Raw genomic sequence first — 22,897 nt, 5'->3', positions numbered from 1 at the left:
GTCCTCCAAGTTTTTGGTGGGTTGTTGATCTTTTTCCAGAAATAACTTGCAGGCCAGGTGTTGTGGGATAATGCTTTTGTACACTGGTTTAATAAAACGCTGATTGGCCAGTAACCAGGCAGGAAGTATAGGCGGGATAAGCAGACAAGAACTGTGGGAAGAGGAAGGCTGAGGAGGAGACACCATCTCACCATTCAGGGAGCACATGTAATGGCATGGAACACATGGCAACATATAGATTAATGAAATTGGGCTGAGTTTAAGTGTAAGAACTAGTCAGTAGTAGCCCTGAGCTAATGGCTAAGCAGTTTTAATTAATATAAGCCTCTGTGTTGTTTAGTTGGGTCTGAGCGGCTGTGGACCGGGCGGGACATAGAAAAACTTTGGCTACAGGCCAGGAGTACATCCAGAGGTGGTAGGTACTTGGTAGGAAGGCATGATGTTGGTTGGAGCCTGCTGTCAAGAAGACGAGTGTCCAGGACACTAAACTGACAGAGCAACTGAGACTAGCACTGCTCAGGAGCAAGTTACTGGCCTCAGTGGACAGGGCTCAAAACCCTGGGGATGTGGCTGCAGTGGTGACAAAGCGTGGAGATGCATCCCCGTGTGCTCACTGGCAGCTGAAATTTATTTCCCCACAACTTGAAGGATGGCCAACTTTGTTTTCAAGTATTTCTTGTCATGCCTGACATTTCTGCACCTTCAATTCTCCCAGATGTGAAATAACTGGAAGGTTTTTAACCTACTACAAATGACATGAATTTTAGTCAAGGGTGGCTGAAACCCTGCTAAAGGTGAACCTCTGGGTGCAGTCTTGGGACTAGGACATTTCTGGATGAAGTCACCAGGACGGAAAGTTGTAACCTTTCCACCTAGTGTCTAACTGTACAAAAATAATTTGTATTCTCTGACTTTCCTATTACATTTAATTAGTGTGCATTCAGGTCCCACAGCATGCGCAGGTTCAGAGGGCAGTTTAAAGAGGTTGGTTCTTGACGTATACCACACGGGTACTGGAGATCAAATTCAGGTCAAGGTCAGGACTGCCAGCCAGTGCTGTTACCCACTATAACATGGCCCACAAGCCTTTTATTTTTCTTTCATTTTTGTTAAAGCTCCTTGACATTCACTCATATAAGATATACAAGGTGTTTAATGTGGTTTAGGGACTATAGACTACAGTGCTTCATGGACCAATACTCCAAAAACCTATTAAAACTCTGAAAACCTTATGAATAGCCCTAAATATTTAATAATTAATTGATGGGAATGCTTTAAAAACCTTCTGTTCTTCTGTGGTCTTGAGGATGGAGTCTAAGGCCTTACATATGCTAGCACAGCCCTCTCCCAGGAAGCTGGTGTTCCAGCTTCCCTTATTTTAATAGTCCCTCTATGCAGCCCAGGCTTTCCATGAACTCAAGGTAATCCTTGTCTCAGCCTCCCTAACACTAGGATTATAGGCCAGTACCCTCACATTTCTTCAATTTTAAAAATTTCTGTGTATGTGTTTTGCCTGCATTTTTGTGCATCAATTGTGTGCCTGATGCCTGCAGAAATGAGAAGGGAGTGTTGAATTCCCTGGAACTGGAATTAAGAGTTGAGCTACCATGTAGGTGCTGAAATAGAACCCTGATCCTCTGAAGTACAGTGCTCTTAACCACAGAGCTATCTCTCCAGCCCCTTATCTATTCTTAAACATGAATTAGTTTGTACTGAAATTAATTGTAATATGCAATCCTGGAAGCTGGATTTAAAAGTGTTCAAACTAAAACCAAACTTCTTCCAAGTGTTTTATACACATTGTCTATCATCCAGAGGGTATTTTAAACATACGGGCAGTGTCTACTTGTATAGTGTAATGAATTAAAAACCAAACAAAAAGACTATTTGGGTGAAAATACAAAATACAGTCTATAAACCAGAAATCACCTGCTCTGTGCTCCATCTCCCATATCTGAATTATCAAAAGGGCAGTTTTACAAAGTCTAGCCCATCAGGCACAAAGTGTAGTCCACACATGTAACAGATCAGTTCTCATACAGGTTGGATTCTCACCTGTAAGCCTGTTAAAATTTTGACAGTTATTCAAAGCTCCATCTACTAACCCATAATGCACTTGTGTTAATCTGCTATACAAATCCAGTAGAGAGCAGCCAGATGAATCCTGTCTTATCAAGTAGCAGCACAATTACCTGGTAACGCTTCTGTTCAGCCATCAGTCTAGAGAAGAGTGTAAGATGAACATGTTTTCCAGCTTCTTACTCAATAAGCCTGTTCCCCATTTACAGACAATGAGGATAAAGGCATCACAACCAAATATGGGAAACTGCTTTCTCTTTATTTAGACCTTAGAAGAAAAAAATGAACTTTGGTCACATAGTACCTTAAAAAAAAAAATATCCAGTTTTACATATTTCTAAATACACAGGACTAAATGAGCAGAGAAATAATTTCTTCCATAAAAACTGGCCAAATTTTATCAAAACTTTACCACACATTGAAATTAAATTATATAAAGACATTTTGGGTTCACAACCTTCTGAACGATGTGACGGCTGCACCTCTACCCACCAGTGTCCTGTGCTGGCTCCTGTGCTGCTCTGGTCTGAAAGCAGAGACTTAACAAGCATGGACTGTCAACAATGGTCTGCAGTATGGCAGCGTGGCCGGCAGCAGAAACACCCATGATGGACAGGGACAGGTCTACTTTAACAAAGTGTAATCAAGGGAACATTTCTCATGAACACGTCACAGTATCAAATGAATTATATAAGAGAAAAATAGGAACAAACCTAAAACACAAAGATGAAAGAGCTACCACAAACAAAGTAAGTGTCCCCCATAATGCATCTTCAGGGGTGAAAAGGTGGTAAGAGGGCTGACGAAGCTAATATGAAAGGAAGCTGAGTACAGTATTTATTTCTCATTTTATACAACTCTGACTCTTTACAAAAATGGTTATAGTCATGCCCGGAAAAATGTAACCCATGGCATTTGAAAGCAAACACTCTTTGTAGTTATTTAAAAGGGCCTTTTTAAAAATTATAATACAAAGGTCTGTGCTCTATAAGCAGTCCTCCACTGTGCATTATAACAATAAGGCTTACTTTTAATACAAAGACTAAGTGTTTAATAGTTATGAGCCGCTGGACTTGACAAACATCATCTTATAATTGCTCTTCGCATCTTTTTTGCTCTTCGGGTCTTCTGCGTCATCAGGATGCTCAGCAGCATGGAGTTCTTCTGCAGACTCCTCCTTCTCAGACTCAGAGTCACTGTCCGAGTCATCTGGACTCTCAGCATCAGGCGAGTCATCGTCATCATCATCTCCAGCCACATCACCTTCCCCATCATGATCTTCTACCTAAAACACCAAATGAAGGCCTGTTAAGGAAAACCAAGCACCTCTGGCCAATGTAGAAACTGGGACCAATCCTATTTTAGTCTGTCTTAGAAACAGCCCACTTAGCTGGGCATAGTAGTGCATGCCTTTAATGCCAGCACTTGAAAGGCAGAGGCAGGTGGTCTCTATGAGTTCAAGTTCCAGCATGGGCTACATATTGAAATCCTGTCTCAAACAAACAAAGCAACACAAAAAACCAGTCCACTTGATAGCATCAGGTCAATATTTTACAAACAAATTAAAATTCTTGGTTGTTGAGGAAAGACTGAGGACAACCACATCAGGCTTTAAGAAAAGCTTCGCAGAGCAATCCCCTGTCTCCCTCCCCTAGCTTGAGAAGCACTGTATTCTCTCTTCCTGAAACAGCATCTATTAGCAAATTAACACTGTATCAGTCATCACAGAGACCACCCAGGAAACAGCAAAGAAACCTAAGCCAGGATTTTAAACTTATATAAAATTATTTTATCTTATAAACATTTATTCATACCCATTAAAGGTGTGCTTAGAGGTTAAGCAGAATTTACACTAAGCCAACATTAGAAAACTCATTTTAAATCCTTAAGAACATCATTCTGATTATGTAGTGACACAGATGTGCTATAAGAATACTTTAAGTATTTGACAAGCGCTTTCTTGTCTGTTAGTCTATTCTTGGTTTTTTCTTTTCTCTATTAGCATTCTTGGCTGCTCCAGCAATCCAAATATCAAAGTGAAACTGATTCTGTCCAAGTCAATGAAAACAAAGTTCCTACCTCACTGAAGCCAAGTCCACAGTGCCGCCGGTATCGGCCTGACAGTTTACTGTCCATGCTCTGCTGGTACTGAGACTCCAGCTCTTCATTAATTTTCTTGTCTTCTTCCCCTGCGTGTCCATTGTACTTTGGTTATGTTTCAGTCAAATTAACAAAAATATTTGATTACACGAAAGACTCACAACACAGATGCTATTCTAGTCAGGCCTGAGTTCTCTAACTGTGACTAACTTCTGCGTTCTGTTGACAGTTTCTATAGCACAGTGGCCACCTAATAAACACAGTAGCTGACAGACATATTTACAGTGACTTTCAGGAGCCAATGTTCTGAATTAAGTGTCTAACAGCCACTCTGAAGGTTCTCTCCAAATCAGCTAAAAACCTCTGGTAAACAAGAGCACCTGTTTTTGAAAAGAGAATAAAACTGTATTCTACTTAGAGAATTCAAGGTCATCTCAAAGTGGCCTGGTAACGGTTCTTTATGCCTGTCTTTGCTTACCAGCTAATAGAAACAAACTAAAAAAGCCCAAGTTATTTAATGATGCAACATTTTTGTGTTTGTACTTACTTCACACTATGAAAGAGGACACTAACAGCCTAGTGAACCCCACTTAAAACTGATGGTCCCCAACAGTGTCCACTCAAGACTCTGGGTGCAGTGCTTGGTGTATAAGCATAAAAGCAATTTTAGGTTCCAATCACAAATATCTGTGTTTGGGTTTTTTCTTCATAGATCTCTCAATGTTTTTAGCATTTATTATTCAGCAAGCATACCATGTGTTGAATTTTGTTATGGCATTTTCATGCATATATATCATTTCATTTTGCTACAATTCTCAATTTTAAAAGAGGAAGTGTTAAATGCTAAAATGCATTTTCATTTTTGCAAAGCTGATGTTCTGCCCTTATGGAACAATGCAAATCATTCTGAAATAGCTAATGTCAGAAAAATGAGAGATCAACTGATTTCTGAAAAATACTACATAAAATAGATCGGTATAAAATTAAATGTTTAGTTAATTCATTTAATTTAGATTATGCTGTTAATTAATAGCAACCAAGACTAATGTTTACTTTCCAGCAGACTGAATTCAACTCAAATTCATTTGCAGTTTTTATTAAAAAAAAAAAAAAAAAAAAAAAAAAAAAAAGGGATTTTTTTTTTTCTTTTCTGGTGCTGGGAAGCCAAGGCCTTGTACATGCTAGGCAACTCTTTATACCAATAGGATATTTCCAGTCTCCCTTGAAATGCTTTTAATTAACAAAACTATGCACAGAAAAGCGCAAAATACAGATTTAGTTTTTCTATTTTAATTTTTTACTTTCTTACCTGTTCGGAAGTGAGATGTTGATTTGTGATCTCCTATAACAAGACGACCAGTGTGTTCTTTCTGTAAAAAGGCGAAGAATGTATTAAAACTTGAAATTGCTCATTCAATGTAATTACTGGATATCTACTACTATGTAGTGGAAACTATCTCAGGCTTCTGGAATATTCTCAAGACCAAGGCATCAATCAAGATCCCTGTCTTTATGGAATTACATCCTAGCAAGGGAAGAATTAGAAAGTGGTACACAAACATAATCTATATGAAATCATACGATGCAAGAAGGTAGTGCCATCAAAACAAAACAGGGACTAAGGAGACAGAAAACTCAAAGGCTAGAACAGGCTGGATTTTTTTTTTGAGACAAAGTCTCACTTTGAAGACCAGGATGGCCTTGAACTCCTAAGGGATCTGCCTGCTTCTGCCTACCAAGTGCTAGGATTAAAGGCAAGCACCACCATGCCCAGCCCAGACTAGAATTTTAAATGAGATAGATAATGGCTGCTGAATCTGGACTGTCCTGGAACTTGCTCTGTACATCAGGCTGGCCTATAACTCAGAACGTCTGCTTCCTGAGTGCTGGGATTAAAAAGTGTGTGCCATCATCATGCCTAGCCCTTCTGATTTTCTTTAAAACCTTTCTACCATCTTTTTGTGACGCCTCAAGAATATCTTAGAAAGAAAGCAAAGAAATTATTTATGTAGACTAAAGCAAAATAATACTTATAATGTACCAAGTAATAGAAAATGAACATGACCATTATTCTTTATAATATATTAACTAGCTAGTTCATCAGGTTACAATAAACCCTTAACTTCAACTTGTCAAAAACAGACCTTAACAATAATTTAATACAAAACATACAAATAATTTGATTCAAAGTAACTATACAGCTAGTTTCATTTTGTTAGTTCAGTCCACTTTTTATAGTTCCTATTTCATTTCCAAAAGTAAAGAAAGGATCCATGAAAAGAGGGACAGATTAAATGTGATTCCAAAGCACTGTTAAAAAGCACATGTGCAGACACTTGTGTCTCCTACCTAAGGACACATCCTATGTCTGAGCTCTACCTCCAGCCCTCTAGGCAAAGATTTACACGATGGTAGAGAGTCCATTTACTGGTCACCAAATTTTACAGATTTTGTTAGGATGTTTTACTTTCAGGGTTTTTATTCTAGTAGTTGAACATGTACACTAAATTATTACTTTATATACCTTTCAACAAATTTTATTTGTAAAGGCCAAGAGAAAATGTGTACTCCGAAAAACTGAAAATCATTAGGAAGCAAGGATTATGTATTCACTACACAAATGCTCCCTGAAGGCTCTGTGAGGGCCTGACTTCCTCAATCCCTCTCCACTCGGAACCTTCTGCTGGGATCTGGGGAACTCAGCTTGCAGATTTACCCACATCTATTTCTGGGAAGCTTTATTGAGCAGCAAAGCCAGAGAGAACTGGCCATCACTATATGTTCTCTCACAGTGATGAGTCTGTATTAGTTTTAGTTTCTTCAAGTACACAACAGCTCTCCACACATGACCTGACCATTGGTGACACCCAGAACCCAGAGTAGTGCTAGCATGTCATAGGTAACTGCTGGTGAAATGCGCTAGGGCTTCTGCATACACAAAAACAAGGGGTGGGGTTTCATCCTGAGTGCTGAAAAGAAAATGCTCTCTTAATGCTTTCAAATGTAGTTTGTATAACAAGACTGCTAGGAAAAGAAAGGTTTTCAAAGAGAGTTTTCTTAGTATCTGTAACTACAATTAACTGGGACATACTACAAAATACATGCAACATTTCTAAAATTAAGCCTCTGATAAGGGATATTCCCTTGGCTGCTACTTTAAGGGCCATGAAATACAGACGTCTGACTTTGGGCAGAGGTTTATATAAAATAACATGCTTAGAAATGCCTTCTATGAAAACCATTAGGTAGCAAGCAATTAGTTGAGTCTACACAAATCCAATTTTCTCCATACAGTCTCTAACCACACAGCCAAAGGTGCAGAAAAGCCCAGAACTGGTTCAGAAATAGTATAAACTCAAAGTGTCTGGTTAGGCTAGGTGTATTTCCCAAAGCCAAAAATAAACCAAGCAGAAGAAAACATAACCCAAGGTGCCCCATCCTCCTCATTTAACCCACACAAACACAGCACTGTTTTTAAAAAGATAAAAACATAAACATATAATGCTTACCTTTCCTGCACCCATAAGTCTCAAGAACTTTTGTTTTCTCTCTTCATTGCCTAAGTCTGCTGCTTCCCAATTGCTAGATCCAAGCTGCAAGAGATTATTTACCTCGTTTTTTGTTTTTGCATTTACAAATATTAAAATATTTAAAATCCATCTGTAACTCCAACTTTTCTTCTGTCAGTTTGAACTAACTGGGACTCGTGGTTCTTAGGAAGTTAACCAACATGGCACGTCTGAGTTCAGCCAGGCTCCCTCCCTTTTCTCACCTCACAGCAGAACACTTTACTCTGGTTACAGCCACAGCTCCGTCTCTAAAGCCTGCAAACGCCAGAATGACATGGAGTGCTCATATAAAACTGCGTACACACTATTTCAAAATCTTTGGGTCCTGGGATCCAGGATGCAAATCTGTGACACTCACTGCCCTAGATCAAGCCTTGAAGGGGACTATAGCACCTAGTACCAGAAGGCTGCCAGCACTAGGCTTGGTCCCTGGGACTCACAAGGTGGAAGGAGGGAACTGACTCCCACAAGCTGTCCTCTGACCTCACGTGTGGCATGGAATGATGCTGAGTGTGTATGTACACACATACACACACAAATAAAATGTAATAAAAAATCTACTTTGCTGATATTCTAAGAGACAGTATGGCATCATAATCTTTCAGTGTTTTTTTGGGGGGAGGGAGAGGGGAGAAATTCCAATTATTTATTAGAACCAAAATATTATAGTTTTTATTCTTTTTTAGAGATCATCCAAAGAACAAGAAGAAAATTTACTTTTAAAAAGGTAGGCAGATATCTGGATTCGAGGCCAGCCTGTTCTACAGAGTGAGTTCCATGATAGCCAGGGCTACACAGAGAAACCCTGTCTTGAGAAAATAAAAAGCAGACAAAAAGACTAAAAATCATTGTATCTTTCAAAAATCATTGTCTCTTTCAAGTAACAATGGGTCCACTGGACTGTTTTGTCAATTTAAGTACTACAGAACCCTTGTAACTGTGGTTTTCTCTATGTTTTGAAACAAATGTAAGACTTATATTCTACCAATCACCTCCAGCCATACTAAATACGACTAAAAAGGAAATGGTGAAAAACTTACTGCACTATATTGTGTCAAAAGGTCAAGTCATCATGGCTCTGTTGTACAGAATTAATTTTCCACCCAAAAAGAAAACTGACAGAAGCACTTCAGAATCAAGATTTAAAAGAAGATAGCCTGAGTTTGCTCAGCGGTTAAAAGCAATGGATACTCTTCTAGGGAACCTGGGTTTGATTCCCAGCACTCACATGGCAGTTTACAATGTTAACTCCAGTTCCAGTAAATCTACACCCTCTTCTGGTCTGAATGGGCACCAGAAACACGTGTGGTGCACAGACACATATGCAGGCAAAAGGCACTCCCACACAAAAATTAACAAACAATGAGAAAAGATTGCAAAATAGCATGTAGTACAGAATTATATGCTAAAAATAAAGAAGTTACGTGTGAATAATTCTGACTGATTCTTTGTATTATGAAGTACAAGATGAATTCTTTTCCAACCAATGAATCAATGTGAGACAAAAACAAGAATAAAAGAATATGGTACCCTTATCCAGAAAGCCATTCAACAGGAAGGGCTCCATTTTGCAGTAAGAGTTTCATTTTGCAAGAAGAGCTGGGGCCATCTCATTTTTCTAAAAGGCTGCTTGGCTTTTACTTCATCTCTTATTATATGTGTGCAACATTTACTTGATTTGTAATGGGCAAAGGCTGAAGGCAGGTGTGCATACAAAGGTGACTAAAAGAAAAAGATGATATAGAAATGAAGACATTCATTGGATTGATCATTCTAACTAATTTTATAATAAGAATGAAAATGTTTTACAATTATGGAGCAAAGGTGAAAAACCTCCAACACAAAATGGTAAGTACTCAGTTTTCAAAGTATCTAAGTATTACATTTTGACTATGAAAATGCAAGTAGAGGTAATGATAAAGTTAAAACCTATTAGAAATGAATAAGCAATCTTTAACCATTATGTTCTAGTCCACACATGACGCCAATGAGCAACCAGCTGTATCCACAAGATACTAGCCCTCTGGGTTTATAGACTGTCAAAAATCAGAAACCTATAGAGTAAACTTTGGATTTGTTATTGTTAAATTTATATTAAAATTCCTAGTAGTCATTGATATTCCCCTTTTATTTCTCTGAAAATTACACACATATAAAGAATTTTTTAAAATTCTAAATAAAATTTTATTTAAAATAAAAATATAAAGACTTTTTTAAAAAAAGTGAGAACTTTTCTTCCTTGGCATATGAGAGTTAAAACATTTGTACCATACCAGCCCCACTTGTTCTAAATTATATTTGGTGGAGATTATATGTTCTCATAATCTTGGCTGCCTAAGTTATAAATCTCTATTTCTTTCCATATGACTGCACAGATCTTTTTATAGGTCAAATAGTCTTAACTATTTCTAGCTCAATATGACAACAAAGTACCAATACTACCTCAATTCTTATTCTCATGAAACCACTTGCTTTGTGAGCCAATACTGACATTTAACTTAGTTTTAATTCCTTTTTCACCAAGACTTTTCAGAAGTATATTTTATGCTTGGTGTGATGGTGCATGCCTATAATCATGAGAGATGAAGACAGCAGTGTCCTAAGTCTAATTATCTTGGTGCTACCCAGAAAATTTAGTACCAGCCTCAGCTACATAGTAGCTCTGAGTCAAAATCCCAAGGGCTGGGGACACAGCTCAGTGGCAGAGCACTTGCTCAGCTCATATGAGGTCCTGGGTTTGATTCCCAGCACCAAAAACCAAACCACCACTACCAACAGTGTCAAGAATACACTAAGAGTTGCATACATGTTAAGAATCTAATCTGAAAACCTGAAAAGCTCTGACTTCAAAGTTCTTCTGAATGCCAACATGGAACCAATTATTCATCTGACCTCACAAGGTAACTCACAGTCAGCAATAGGTGCACTCAAACTACTGAGCAGTTACCTTCAGTCACATTTGTGTAAGTATGTATGAAATAGGCGAATCACCTATCTATACTGAGACCTCATCTTTAAGATAGCTTATGAATATGCAAATATTCCCAAGTCCAACAAATTCTGAACCCCAAAACCCTCTTGGTTCTCAGCCTGTGTAGTACTCAACCTGCAATGTTCTTTAACCTACAAATAACCTTGCACTTCCATTCATTTCCTCTAGAGCTTCTCAGAGCAGTTCAACAAACAAACCAACAGACAGACAGTAAGGACACCAAGGCACCGAAACCAAGGGAGCTGATGCCATGCTCTGGCCACCCTTCTGCCTGTTTCACGGCACACTGCACGGGACCAAATTAGCTAGTGTTCTATGTGTCACAGTTGCAAAACTGTAAAAAGTGAAAAACACAACTGTCTAGAACCCAACTTTTTCAATTTCCCCTTCTATTACAAGAATACCCTCAGGCTGGGGTTGTAGCTTATACATAAGGCCCAGGTTTCAACAACCAGCACACATATCCACAAGAACATGGCAGCCAACATCCTAACAATGTTTTTACCTAAGTTACCCTATCTTCTACAATCTCTAATCTTAATTGTTTTTAGAGTAGGTTTTTTTGGGGGGTGGGGTGGGGTCTTCCTTTCCAAGAACAGCAACCACATTTCAAAATTGCTACACTCTGAAACACACTGCCTGACAACTATTTGTGATTCTTTATCTCTCACTCCGATGAAACAGTCTTCATTTTCCACTTCAACCAAACCAAATGAAACCCCAATAAACTCTTCACTATTCTTTATATACGCTGCAATCAACTTTGCCCCTCATATACATATCCCACTGACTATATACTTGAGATTACTTCTATGTCATCTTTTTCTAGCATTGTATTCTGTGATAGCTACTTCCAGTAGCTTTTCAAAGTGTTTTGTTGCCCTCAATTATATGTGAAATCATTGAACCAAAAAACTTAAATCTTTTACATACAGTGGATACTAACACATCACTGTTAGTTGATTTTCTACAGTTTCCAGATGTATTTTGAAAATACAGATGAGATTAAAAACAAAAAAGAAACAAACAAAACCCAAGGAAGATAACATCCAATTATCAGTAAAAATAATAAGCATATACAAAGGGACTGACTTAAGAAAACCACTGTTAAGGGACAAGTTACTGTATAATACTATACATTAACAACACAATCATTTTTATGATGGTATAGGGAAAGTGCCAGGTCCCAATCTTGAAATGCAACTATAATCACCTTTTAAGACAATGCTTACAGGATTGGAAATGTATCAAAGCTCATCTACTTTAAATTGATATTATCAAAGGCCTTCTGTTAAATTTCTAATGTCAACTAGACTTTTCAATTCAGCTAAAAGTTCTTTTATTTCTGAGTCTCTCAAAGCAGGCATGTGACATCTCAGCAATCCAGATAGTATCAGGAGGAAAATAACGAAACAGCTCTTTTAGATCTATTTTAAAGTCTAGGTCGCTAAAAAACCTAGAAAATTCCTAACAAATGCAGAAGGATTGTATTAACATTGTAAGACCTAAATTCCAGTAGCAGGGAGGCAGGGGGCATGAATAAATCTCAGATTTAGTAAAACCAATCATTCCCCCATTTTTTATTTTAATTGATTACTAATCTTCCTTACAGGGTTAAAATTTATTTAAATGATCTTACTATTCTGGTCCCACCTCATCTTCCAGCCAAAGAAGGGTGGCTCTGAGTATTCTCTCATTAACTACAAAATCATTCAGGGAACCTTTTATGGTTCACAAAGGATGTATGAAAGACACCAAACAGCACTAAAAAGTACAATTCTGAAGCTGACAGTGTATTAATAAGTTAAGTGAGACCAGGTTTAATCTATCTCAAAGATGACTTCCTCATGTCTCCTTCCCACTAATTTCCCCATCAATGTTCCCAAAGCATTTCATTATAGAAGGACCTAGTTTTAAGTGTACAAGTTACCTGAAGTTTCCACGACACTATGCTAGAGCTAAGAGAAATATAACACAAGCATCATATTTATTAATCTCTCAACTCCCAGTATCTGGCACTGCAATCAGTATTTAACAGGTTTTAAGGGGCAGTTGATTATTTAAACTGATAAGCTGAAGGCCTGCGAGGAAAGGCAGAAAGGTATTTGACATCAAAATGGGCTTCTGGGTCTTACTGCCTCTGACCTCGCCATTATTCCATTAGCAAACTGTCCACCACAATCTTTGGCTTAGTACTGCTCTCTGTGTATTACGACTGGTGCAGATAAGGAAGGGCAGCAATTACCAGTATACTGCAAAAAATTACTCAGGCCGGAAAATTTGTCCAAATGTGATGGAACATTTCGCCATTGTCAGAGGAACATTTTAAACCTAAAACAGGGGTATGACATATCTATCCTATGCCCAAGAAGGAGCTTCACCAGCACCCCCAAGCGCAGAGACATCTGGATTAAGCTCTTTTCTGAGCCTTCTCAGGGTTTCCTTCCTCAATCTCCCTTTCTTACGTTAGTCTCTGGATCTCAGTTCCGGGCCTCTTCAAACCCTCAGATTCTAGTAAGAAAAAGGAGACATTTCCTCGTTTGCGCCCCGCTCCCCTCCAGCCACTTCGGGCGCTTCCTACACCATCCACCCTTCCCGGCCTACCCCCAGCCTCTAGTAGGCCTCAACCCTCATCCATTGTTATTTACATCGTCGTCGGGGGAGGCTGAACGCTTCACCCCGTGCGGGTGAGACTCCCGGGCAGCACTCATCGTGGCTGGGATCCCGACCGGGATATGCCGAACACACTCGCAGTTCTCAAACGCGACACCAGCAGCCCTCACTCAGCCACCGGCCCAAGCAGCGCCACTCCAGAACGCAGAGCCCCTCCGGGCCTTCTCCGCCACAGTCGTCACTGCTGCGGCCGCTCGTCGCCCCGGAGCACTCCGGGAGTTGTAGTTTTTCGGACTCGCTCTTTACTAGCCTGACTAGGCCGTCTTTCGTGGCTTAAACTACAATTCCCAGGAGGCCTAGCGACACCTCTCGCGCGGCGTGGCGGGAGTGCCCACGGAGGCTACGCTTTCTTCGGCGGCGTGTAGAGGGAGATTTCCCGCGGATGGGTATGGTGGTGATCATTGGTGAACAACTTCGTTGCCACAGAAAGGCCTAGAGTGGGTTTTCGCCCTTTTTCTGTGAGATTCTGCCCTGTTGGCAAACACATCTGTCGTAGTTAAACACATAAATTTAAATGTAGTGTTTGAGACTTACTGAATACGAGTTCTTAGGTCCGAGACAAAAACCTTTTAAAAAATGGCTTCTTTCTCCTCCCTAAAAGGTGGTCTTTCTTGCTCGCTCGGGATGTCTAGACGATTCTGATTAATTTCTTGCTGTTTTCTAGTATCCACTGAAATGAGTTTAGTATGATGCTGATGGCTAGCTAATTGGCTGTGTTGGAAACCGAGGCCCACCTGAGGAAGGTGTGGAACACTTTTCACAGGACGTAGTGTGAAGTAGGTAGGAGTGACCCTCTCTGACCGTTCTTCCCAAACAGAGTATTTGAGACTTCACCGACTGGCGTCTGCCTCTGCCAGAAAACCCTGTATCACTTTTATCCCCCTTGGGGGGTGAATTTCACGTTAAAATAAACCCCTTTAAAGTTCCAACACAGTGGCATTTAGGAACATAACACACCTTCAACTGTCACCTCAGTCTAGTTCCAAAACACCACCCCCAGTATAGATACTTCACTGTTTCCCCCATTTGCAAGCCCGTTACCAATTCCTGCTTCCCCATATCCCTTCTCTCTTCCCAGCCCCAGCAATGACTAAGCTTCTCCTAAAACCTTGTAGTCCAGTGTTCAGATACTGAAAATGAACTACATGTTAGGGCATCTGAATTTTCAGACACATCTGAACCTAACATTATGTCAGAATGACTTTCCCTTACTCTTATTCTGAAACTTTCTGACCTTGTTTTTTTTTTAAAAAAAGTGAGTTTTTTGTTCTTTTGATTTTTTTTTAAGACAGGGTTTCTCTGTGTAGCCTTGGCTGCTCTAGAACTCTCTCTGTAGACCAGGCTGGCCTTGAGCTCACAGAGATCTGCCTGCCTCTACCTGCTGAGTGATTGGATTAAAGGCAAGCACTACTACTGCCTAGCAAAAAATGGATATTTAAAGTAAAAACAAATGTTTAGTATAAATCTCCATACTGGTGGTGTGTGAAACAAACTTAACTGTCAGCTCCTGTTATTCCAGTTTAATTGCTTGTATACAAATACCACTTTCCTAAATTTTAAATGAAGCTGAACCATTGATAGAATTTTGCCCAAAGTGAGGCATGATATGCCTGTAAACATAGTACCTGGGAGGTGATAAAGGAAGTTTAGAAGTGTGTTGGACAGGTCAACCTGGGCTACAGTTGAGACCTCCTCTCAAAAAACCTAAATAAACAAAGCAACAACCCCTATCACCACCAAACCCAAAACTTGGAACTGTGCACACTGAAAGACAGTATCTTAATTTCTGCAGCCATAGATCCAAATTCTGTTCCTTTATTTTTGAAATAGAATAGCTTTTAAGTAAATTATATAGAAATACATTTGGAGCTATATTTAATAAGCATGACCAAGCAAAACACAGATTAGTCTGTTATTTCTATGTTAAAATAAACCACAATAAAGGAACAAACCTATGAGGAGCAAAAACATTTTTAGAAGTGGTTTCTTAGTCACTAGAATTAAAATATTTTACTTACTAACTTCATAAACCTATTTAGTTTTTATAAATGCAATTATACTGGAATCACATTTAAGTTACAAAGTAGGATGATTATAATTCACTTCAAAAAGATTTGACAAATTGAAATAAACACAATTTAGAACTCTTAGTCATGTTACTGACAAAATAAGATGGCTCAATAGTTACTTAAAGACAGCAGGATAAAGAAGATTATTAGGGCTGGAGAGATGGCTCAGAGGTTAAGAGCATTGGCAGCTCTTCCAGAGGTCCTGAGTTCAATTCCCAGCAACCACATGGTGGTTCACAAACATCTGTAATGAGATCTGGTGCCCTCTTCTGGCATGCATGAGTACACAAAGACAGGACACTGTATACATAATAAATAAATAAATCCTTTAAAAAAAGAAAAGATTATCAATAAGGTTAGTAGCTACTAAATAATTTTAACTTTACTAATAGATAGACGTCAAGAAAAATTTAATGAGTTAATAATATACCTTTATTTACCAGATTTGTGGCACATCTGGATGGCTATGTCTTCATGTTATAAAACATCATCACAGCAAGTCAAACCTCAGAATAGCATAAAAATTGTATCATTAGAACAAACTTGACTCAGTTCATGTTCAGAAAGCTAGGTGGAAAGATGAAATTATATAGTAGTAGAAATATATGACACAGAGACTCAGCAATATTCTTCCTTGTTAACAAGAAGAGACTCAGTCACCAATGAAGCTATTAAACACCTTTAGCACTAGACTATTCCAGCTCCATTTGTGTGTGTGTGTGTGTGTGTGTGTGTGTGTGTGTGTGTGTGTGTGTGTGCTTTCTAGCACAATGCCACAGAGTGGTGGTTAGTGAATGTCTTAAGTTTGTACTATCTCAAATATTCTCTGATAATCCCTGAGTGTCTACACACTAAGGAAATTTTGCCAAACACTTTTAGTGGTACATAAGGGACATATTTTCTCCATTCAAGGAATTTAAAATTTCACTGTAACAGTTTAAGTTTCAGTTTACCAATTTATCAAGTACATCAGGACTATTTGCCAAAGACAGAGGTGAGCAAAAATGATTACTGAATTACATTCTGGGGAGTGCTAAATGTCTAGGGACTGAACCTCTAAGGATTATTTTATTCTAAATGAGTGTGCACTTTTATTGTTTAGAAATAGCTAGCTCTTCAGATACATTTTTTTTTTTTTTTCGAGACAGGGTTTCTCTGTGTAGCTTTGCGCCTTTCCTAGAACTCCCTTTGGAGACCAGGCTGGCCTCGAACTCACAGAGATCCACCTGCCTCTGCCTCCCGAGTGCTGGGATTAAAGGCGTGCGCCACCACCGCCCGGCCAGATACATTTTTAATAGTGAAAACATTCATAATTCTTTCTTGTATCTTTTTTATCTTTTGCTGATGTTTGGAAACAAGATCTCACTAGCTCAGGTTGGCCTGAAATTCTACATAGCCCAGTGTGTTCTTGAACTCACAATTTTCCTATCTCAGCCTCCCAAGTGTGTGTAGCATTATCTAGCTTTTAGTTTTTAAAGATATATAGCACATTATCTGCACTATCATCATCAGTAACCACTCTACTATGCAATAGTACACCAGAACTTCTACTACTTATCTAACTTTAACTTAGTACCTGTTCACCAGCTTGTCCCTAGTCTTCTCTTATCTCAGTTTTTTATTTGGTAATCACTCTCAACTTCCATGAGGTCAACTTTTAAATAATCTATGCATGAATAAATCACTCAGGACTTGTCTTTCTGTTTCTTGTTTGTTTCATTCAGTGCTCTCCAGTTCCATGCATAATGGCACGCATGACAGGATTCCATTCCTTTGTAAGGCTGAATGGTGCTCTGTTGTGTACATATACTATGTCGTCTATTCATCTATTGATTGATGCTTAGCTTGCTTCCATTTCTTGGCTATTATATAAATAATGCTGCGATAAAAATGGGAGCACAGATGTCTCTTCAACATAGTGCCTTCATTTCCTTTGTATACATACCAGTTGGATGATTGCTGTGCACCATATGATAGCTCTATTTTTAATTTTCTGAGAAACCTCCATGCTGTTTTCTATAATGGCTGTAGCAACATTCATCCATTAGTAGTGTGCGAACTTCATCTTTTCTCAGCATCCTCTCTCTCTCTCTCTCTCTCTCTCTCTCTCTCTCTCTCTCTCTCTCCCTCTCTCTCTCTGTGTGTGTGTACATATATACTAGTTCCTTCTGGATTGAGGCAGTCACACTATGATTTTGTTTGTTCCTCTCTACTGGTTAGCAACAGTTAGCATTTTCTCATCTATGTGTTGGCTGTGTGTCTCTTTTGAGAAATGTTTGTACACTCTGTTAGACTTTACCGCACCTCTGAAAAGGATCAGTTTGATTTTTAAAATTAATAATTTATATGTTTTGAGATATGGTCTGGAGCTCAGGTTGGCCTCAAACTCCTAATCCTCTTGTCTGGGGTTTATAAAGTGTAGTATTACAGGAGTCTACCACCATGCCTAATTCAAGTTCAATTTTAAAGTGAAGCTCTCAGAAAAATATTCCAGCTATTCCACCATCCCCCACTACTCCTCTTCCAGTTACTGATGGGCATTGTACCTTTAAATTTTAAGAAGAATTTAGTAGTATTATTATTATCTTTAATTATCTATGTGTGTATATGGGGGTATGTATATGTTGCAATTGCTGAAAGAAGCCAAAGGTGTGAGGTTCCCCCTAGAGCTGGAGTTACAGTTGGTTGTGAGCTGCCTGATGCAGGTGCTAGGAATTGAACTTGGGTCTTCTGCAAGAGCAGCATGGACTCTTAGCAGCTGAGCCATCTGTCCAGTCTCATCTTAATTCTAATACTAGAAAGTTAGCGAGGCAGGGGTCATGAATGTGCTTTATTTCTTTTTAGTTTGAAAAAATCAACACACATGCTAGACATAGTGGCACACACCGTTAATCCCAGCACCTGAAAGGCAGAGGCAGGTGGATCTCTGTGAGTTTGAAGCCAGCCTGGTCTACACAGTGAGTTCCAGGACAGCCTGAACTACCTGAGCTATGTAGTGAGACCCTGTCTTAAAAATAAACACAAAAAATGCAAAATCAACATATATAATAATGAGTTTCATTGTGGCATTTTTGTACACACCTTGTTTTGGGTGGTCTTCTTCCCACATTCCCATCCTTGCTTTCTCCCCACTCCAGCTAGTCCTCTTCCTCTCCCCAGTAGACCCCTTCTGCTTTTAAAACAAGTCTTAAAGATTTATTTTATTTTTTCATTATGCATTTCTGGGTGTGTCTGTCTGTGTGGGTTTATGTATGTGAGTGCAGGTTCCTTCTGAGGCCAGAGGTGGTTGAGCCATCTGAGTGCTGGGAACCAAACTTGGGTCTTCTGCAAAGCAGTGTGTGCTCTTAATTGCTGAGCCAGCTCTCCAGCCCCTCCCCTCTGCTCTTCTATCATAGATATTCTATTGCCCTCTTTATTAAAAAATTTTCTCAAGACCTCTTAAGTCATGATGCCTTGAAAAATAATAAAACAGTACAGTACTGTGTATGTGTTTATGTTGTATATGTAGGTGAACAAGTACTTTAAAAAGTACTATTTCCCTTGTTGCAAATAATAAATGTGCTTTGAAAATGAGTTAAAATATTTAAAAAAATAAAAATAAAAGACATGATCCAGGTGTGGTGGCTGAGTAGGCTGAGGCAGGAGGATAATGAGTTGGAGGCCAGCCTGGGCTCTCTAGCAAGGCTGTGTCTCAAAATAATAAGTCAATAAATGCACTTATAATCTCAATCTTTCAGATTTGATATTTTACTCATAAGTAATTCTCTCGTAAACTAGGCTGACATATCACATATTCATTGACCCCCACTTTCTGAAGTTTAAGAGTATAGAGATGAGCATGTTTTTGATGATTTTTTTTAATGATAATGATTGTATTTCAGCATTTCTGAGGAGAAAAGGCCAACAACATTAGGCTGTAATAACTTTCCAGTTCGAAAAGAAGCATGTAAAACTGACATACTAAATCCCCAAGTATAGAATTAGAATATCTTGCCGGGCGGTGGTGGCGCACGCCTTTAATCCCAGCACTCGGGAGGCAGAGCCAGGTGGATCTCTGTGAGTTCGAGGCCAGCCTGGACTACCAAGTGAGTCCCAGGAAAGGCGCAAAGCTACACAGAGAAACCCTGTCTAGAAAAACCAAAAAAAAAAAAAAAAAAAAAAAAAAAAAGAATTAGAATATCTTAGTTTTATGATTTATAGGAAACACACATATGGGCTCTTAGAAATTGTCTCTGCGTGTTTATAATGGTGAGTGAAATCCTTTGTTGTTGTTGTCGTAGCTGTTAAATTGTTATTTTGTTTTGTTTTAAAGGCTGGCATAGAGGTTATTGGGGGTTGAGGGTAGGAAAGAACTCAAGACTACAAAGGAAATAAAGCTGGGAATGTCAGTGTAGGAGAGCAGCCTTATCGGGCTGTTAACATTTAAAAAGCCCTTTCAGGGACGAAGGAAATAAAGGCTACAAATGTCTGAAGCTTGAAATGGCTTTTCTACTTTTGAACCTGTTATAAAAGCTTTTCTTAGAACTCTGTTTTATCCCCCCCACCCCAAACAAAATACTTGGAAGGTGTGTGTGTGGGGGGAATTAAACTGAAAAGACCAGACATAAAGGATGTTACTCATATCTTATTTTAAATTTCTGAACTATAATAAATGGGGGAAAGAACAGAAGAGGAAGAGTTGCTGTGTTTGAAAGTGAGGGAAAGAAGAGTGATATGCCTTTGGCAGAGCGCTGTCAGTGCTAGTGGTTCCAAAGCGCATTTCCAGCAGGAACCGGCGGCACCTCCTGGTTTGCGGCTTCTAAATGTGTTTGTGAACAAGCTGTAAACACAGCCTCTATATTGACAGTCTTTACCGGTTCTGTATTTAGTTAAAGAACGATGCTCCATGCTTGTCTTTATGAACAGTAAGTTTTTAGAAACTGATCAAAGGGCTGGAAATACTCATTCTTGTATTATAAGACTACAAAAAGACTATGACTTTCCTCCCTTGTTTTATGATTTTTTCATTTTTAAATTTTATTTATTTTATGTGTATTGATGTTTTACCTGCATATATTCCCATGTATCACATTTATGAATTAGACAATTGTGAGCCACCACGTGGGCAATGAGAATTGAACCTGGGTCCTCTGGAAGAGTAGTCAATACTCTCAACTGCTAAGCTGCTACAGTTTTTTTTTTTTTTTGTTTTTGTTTTTTAAACACTGATAGCAGAACTGGTTATTGAGGCAGAGATAAAGTTCATTGGTAGGTCCTTGCTCAGAATGTTCAAAGTCCTGGGTTCAATATCTACTACATGAAAGACAAACATGCAAAATAAAGCCAAAAAAGATGGTGGTATAATCCTTTAATCCCAGCACTCCAAAGCAGGTAGATCTCTGAGTTCTAGGCCAGCCTGGTCTACAGAGTGAGTTCCAGGACAGCTCAGACAACACTGAGAAATCATATCTCAACCCCCTACCCCAAAAGAAAGGACAAAAACCAAGGGCTGGAGAGATGGCTCAATGGTTAGGAGCACTTGCTTGCTTGCTCTTCCAGAGGACCTATCTGCATTTAAAGGTGCAACACACACACACACACACACACACACACACACACACACACACACACACACACACACACACTGAATTAAAAATAAAAGTCTTAGCCGGGCGTTGGTGGCGCACGCCTTTAATCCCAGCACTTGGGAGGCAGGGCCAGGCGGATCTCTGTGAGTTTGAGGCCAGCCTGGTCTCCAGAGCGAGTTCCAGGAAAGGCGCAAAGCTACACAGAGAAACCCTGTCTCGATAAACCAAAAAAAAAAAAAAAAAAAAAAAAAAAAAGGTCTTAAAAAATAACAACCAAAATTCTAACATTTGAAAACATGAGGTGATTTTTATTGGTTTTTCTTTTCTTCTCTTTTCAGCACCATGAACCATCAAGATTTCAGAGGAAACCCAAGTCTACCTCTGGACTCTAACTGTACTTAAATTCAAAACTTTAAAAATCCTGCAGTGTGATGTTAAAGTGCTAAATTTTAGCTTTCTCTCTTTTTTTAATCTGTTGATGTGACCTTGGCTAAATGGCTTAACTTTTTTTCAGAACTAAATTAAATTTATTCTAAGATTTTCTGTCTCTAAACTCTGTAATTCTCTTAATTGAATAAGTATGAAAATAATTTAAACAAAATCTTTAAGAAAAAAAATCTCACAGTGGCTAATGCCTATAATTCTAGCCCTTTAAACGCTAAGGCAGAATGCTTACTTCATCCCAGCATAGGAGTTTGAGCCCAGCTGCATATACACAGCAAGATCTTGTCTTGGAGGAAACTCCAACATCCCCAAACTCAAATAACAATTGAAAAAAATTCCCAGGAGTAGGGGGTGCATTAACCAAAACCAAGGATGCATGAAAAAGACACAGAAACGGATTGTTATGTAAGATAATTAAAAAATATATAATTTTAAAATTCTTAAATTTCAAATTCTATCTGAATTAGCAATATAAAACACAGATTTTAGTATAACCACATATTTGTACTTTGTGAATAAATTTTTTCTTACAGTAGCATACAGAGATATGCATAAGTCTCAGATGCTCCTTTGCCACCAAGTGAACATACTGCTGCTGCCTTGTCAAATAATAAAATATTTTCAGTGCCCTGAAGTCTTCTCTGCTAGTGCTACCTTTTGTGAAGGTCATAAATTAATTTTCTCATTGTTTGAGCTTCACTTAACTCGTACAGTGTGTATTATTTTCCACCCCGTGTCTTCTTTAACATTGATCTTTATGAGGACCATCACTGTTCATACATAATTTCTAACTGTTTGAGTCATAGTCTGCTGTATGATTTCAGTACAACCATACAGTGTATGATGGACTGTTTCCAGTTTTTTCACTATTATGAACTATCCAGCTACAAAGAATTTTGTAGGCCGGGCGTTGGTGGCGCACGCCTTTAATCCCAGCACTCGGGAGGCAGAGGCAGGCGGATCTCTGTGAGTTCGAGGCCAGCCTGGGCTACCAAGTGAGTTCCAGGAAAGGCGCAAAGCTACACAAAGAAACCCTGTCTCAAAAAACCAAAAAAAAAAATTTGTATATTTTACATATATGCACTGGGATTATGCTTAGGAATAGAAAATAATCCTAATAGATTTTCCAGAGCATCTGAATCACTTTATCCTCTCTTTTGCTTAGATAGTATAATTAGATCATACTCTTTATGTCTGTTACAGTGAAATGACTTCCAATGTAAAGCATTTGAAGAAGAAATAAATATATAGATACATTAGTTTCATAATATCCATTTTTTAAAAAAACATTTTTAATTATGTGTATTTTGGTGTATGTGTGGGTATGTGCACATGAATGCAGGTATTGGTGGATCCCCTGGAGCTGGAGTTACAAGATGGTTGTGAACCACCTGATCTGAGTGC

General features: G+C 38.8%; 2 protein-coding genes across 16 annotated transcripts in view; one reads left to right on the top strand and one right to left on the bottom strand.

Annotated features, from left to right (window-relative positions):
* Window positions 1-2,317: 2,317 nt before the first annotated feature.
* On the bottom strand, window positions 2,318-13,523 carry C1H11orf58 (chromosome 1 C11orf58 homolog). 3 transcript variants are annotated; one of them, XM_006978633.4, is made up of 5 exons: window positions 13,389-13,523; window positions 7,689-7,772; window positions 5,489-5,549; window positions 4,159-4,268; window positions 2,318-3,364 (listed from the first exon to the last, which is right to left on the bottom strand). In XM_006978633.4, exons 1-5 carry the CDS (start codon window positions 13,449-13,451, stop codon window positions 3,137-3,139), a joined length of 546 nt encoding a protein of 181 aa, XP_006978695.1. In that variant the 5' UTR covers window positions 13,452-13,523; the 3' UTR covers window positions 2,318-3,136. The 3 variants fall into 3 exon arrangements, with proteins under 3 accessions (XP_006978695.1, XP_076419727.1, XP_076419724.1); XM_076563612.1 differs by lacking the exon at window positions 13,389-13,523 and adding an exon at window positions 13,206-13,246; XM_076563609.1 differs by lacking the exon at window positions 13,389-13,523 and adding an exon at window positions 9,279-9,615.
* A 52-nt stretch (window positions 13,524-13,575) lies between these two features.
* Sox6 (SRY-box transcription factor 6) overlaps window positions 13,576-22,897 on the top strand; it is a 604,948-nt gene continuing 595,626 nt past the window's right edge. For 4 of the 13 annotated variants that reach the window (XM_076563582.1, XM_076563579.1, XM_076563567.1 and 1 more), the window contains exon 1: window positions 13,607-13,850. The gene's annotated coding sequence lies outside the window, so the exon portion shown is untranslated. Of the gene's footprint in view, window positions 13,872-22,897 lie in introns of all 13 variants that reach the window. The other 9 variants (XM_076563550.1, XM_076563556.1, XM_076563547.1 and 6 more) reach the window with 9 other exon arrangements.

This window comes from Peromyscus maniculatus, chromosome 1 (assembly GCF_049852395.1).
Source record: "Peromyscus maniculatus bairdii isolate BWxNUB_F1_BW_parent chromosome 1, HU_Pman_BW_mat_3.1, whole genome shotgun sequence".
Lineage (NCBI taxonomy): Eukaryota > Metazoa > Chordata > Mammalia > Rodentia > Cricetidae > Peromyscus > Peromyscus maniculatus.
This window is presented reverse-complemented; position numbering and strand designations above follow the sequence as displayed.

What these genes read in the sequence shown, in the direction of transcription:
- C1H11orf58 (XM_006978633.4), bottom strand. Translation starts at nt 13,451, where the DNA reads ATGAGTGCTGCCCGGGAGTCTCACCCGCACGGGGTGAAGCGTTCAGCC. An exon ending in GACTTATGGGTGCAGGAAAG is followed by an intron (nt 5,550 to 7,688) that starts GTAAGCATTATA and finishes GCCTTTTTACAG; the next exon opens with AAAGAACACACTGGTCGTCT. An exon ending in GTGGACTTGGCTTCAGTGAG is followed by an intron (nt 3,365 to 4,158) that starts GTAGGAACTTTG and finishes TTGGTGTTTTAG; the next exon opens with GTAGAAGATCATGATGGGGA.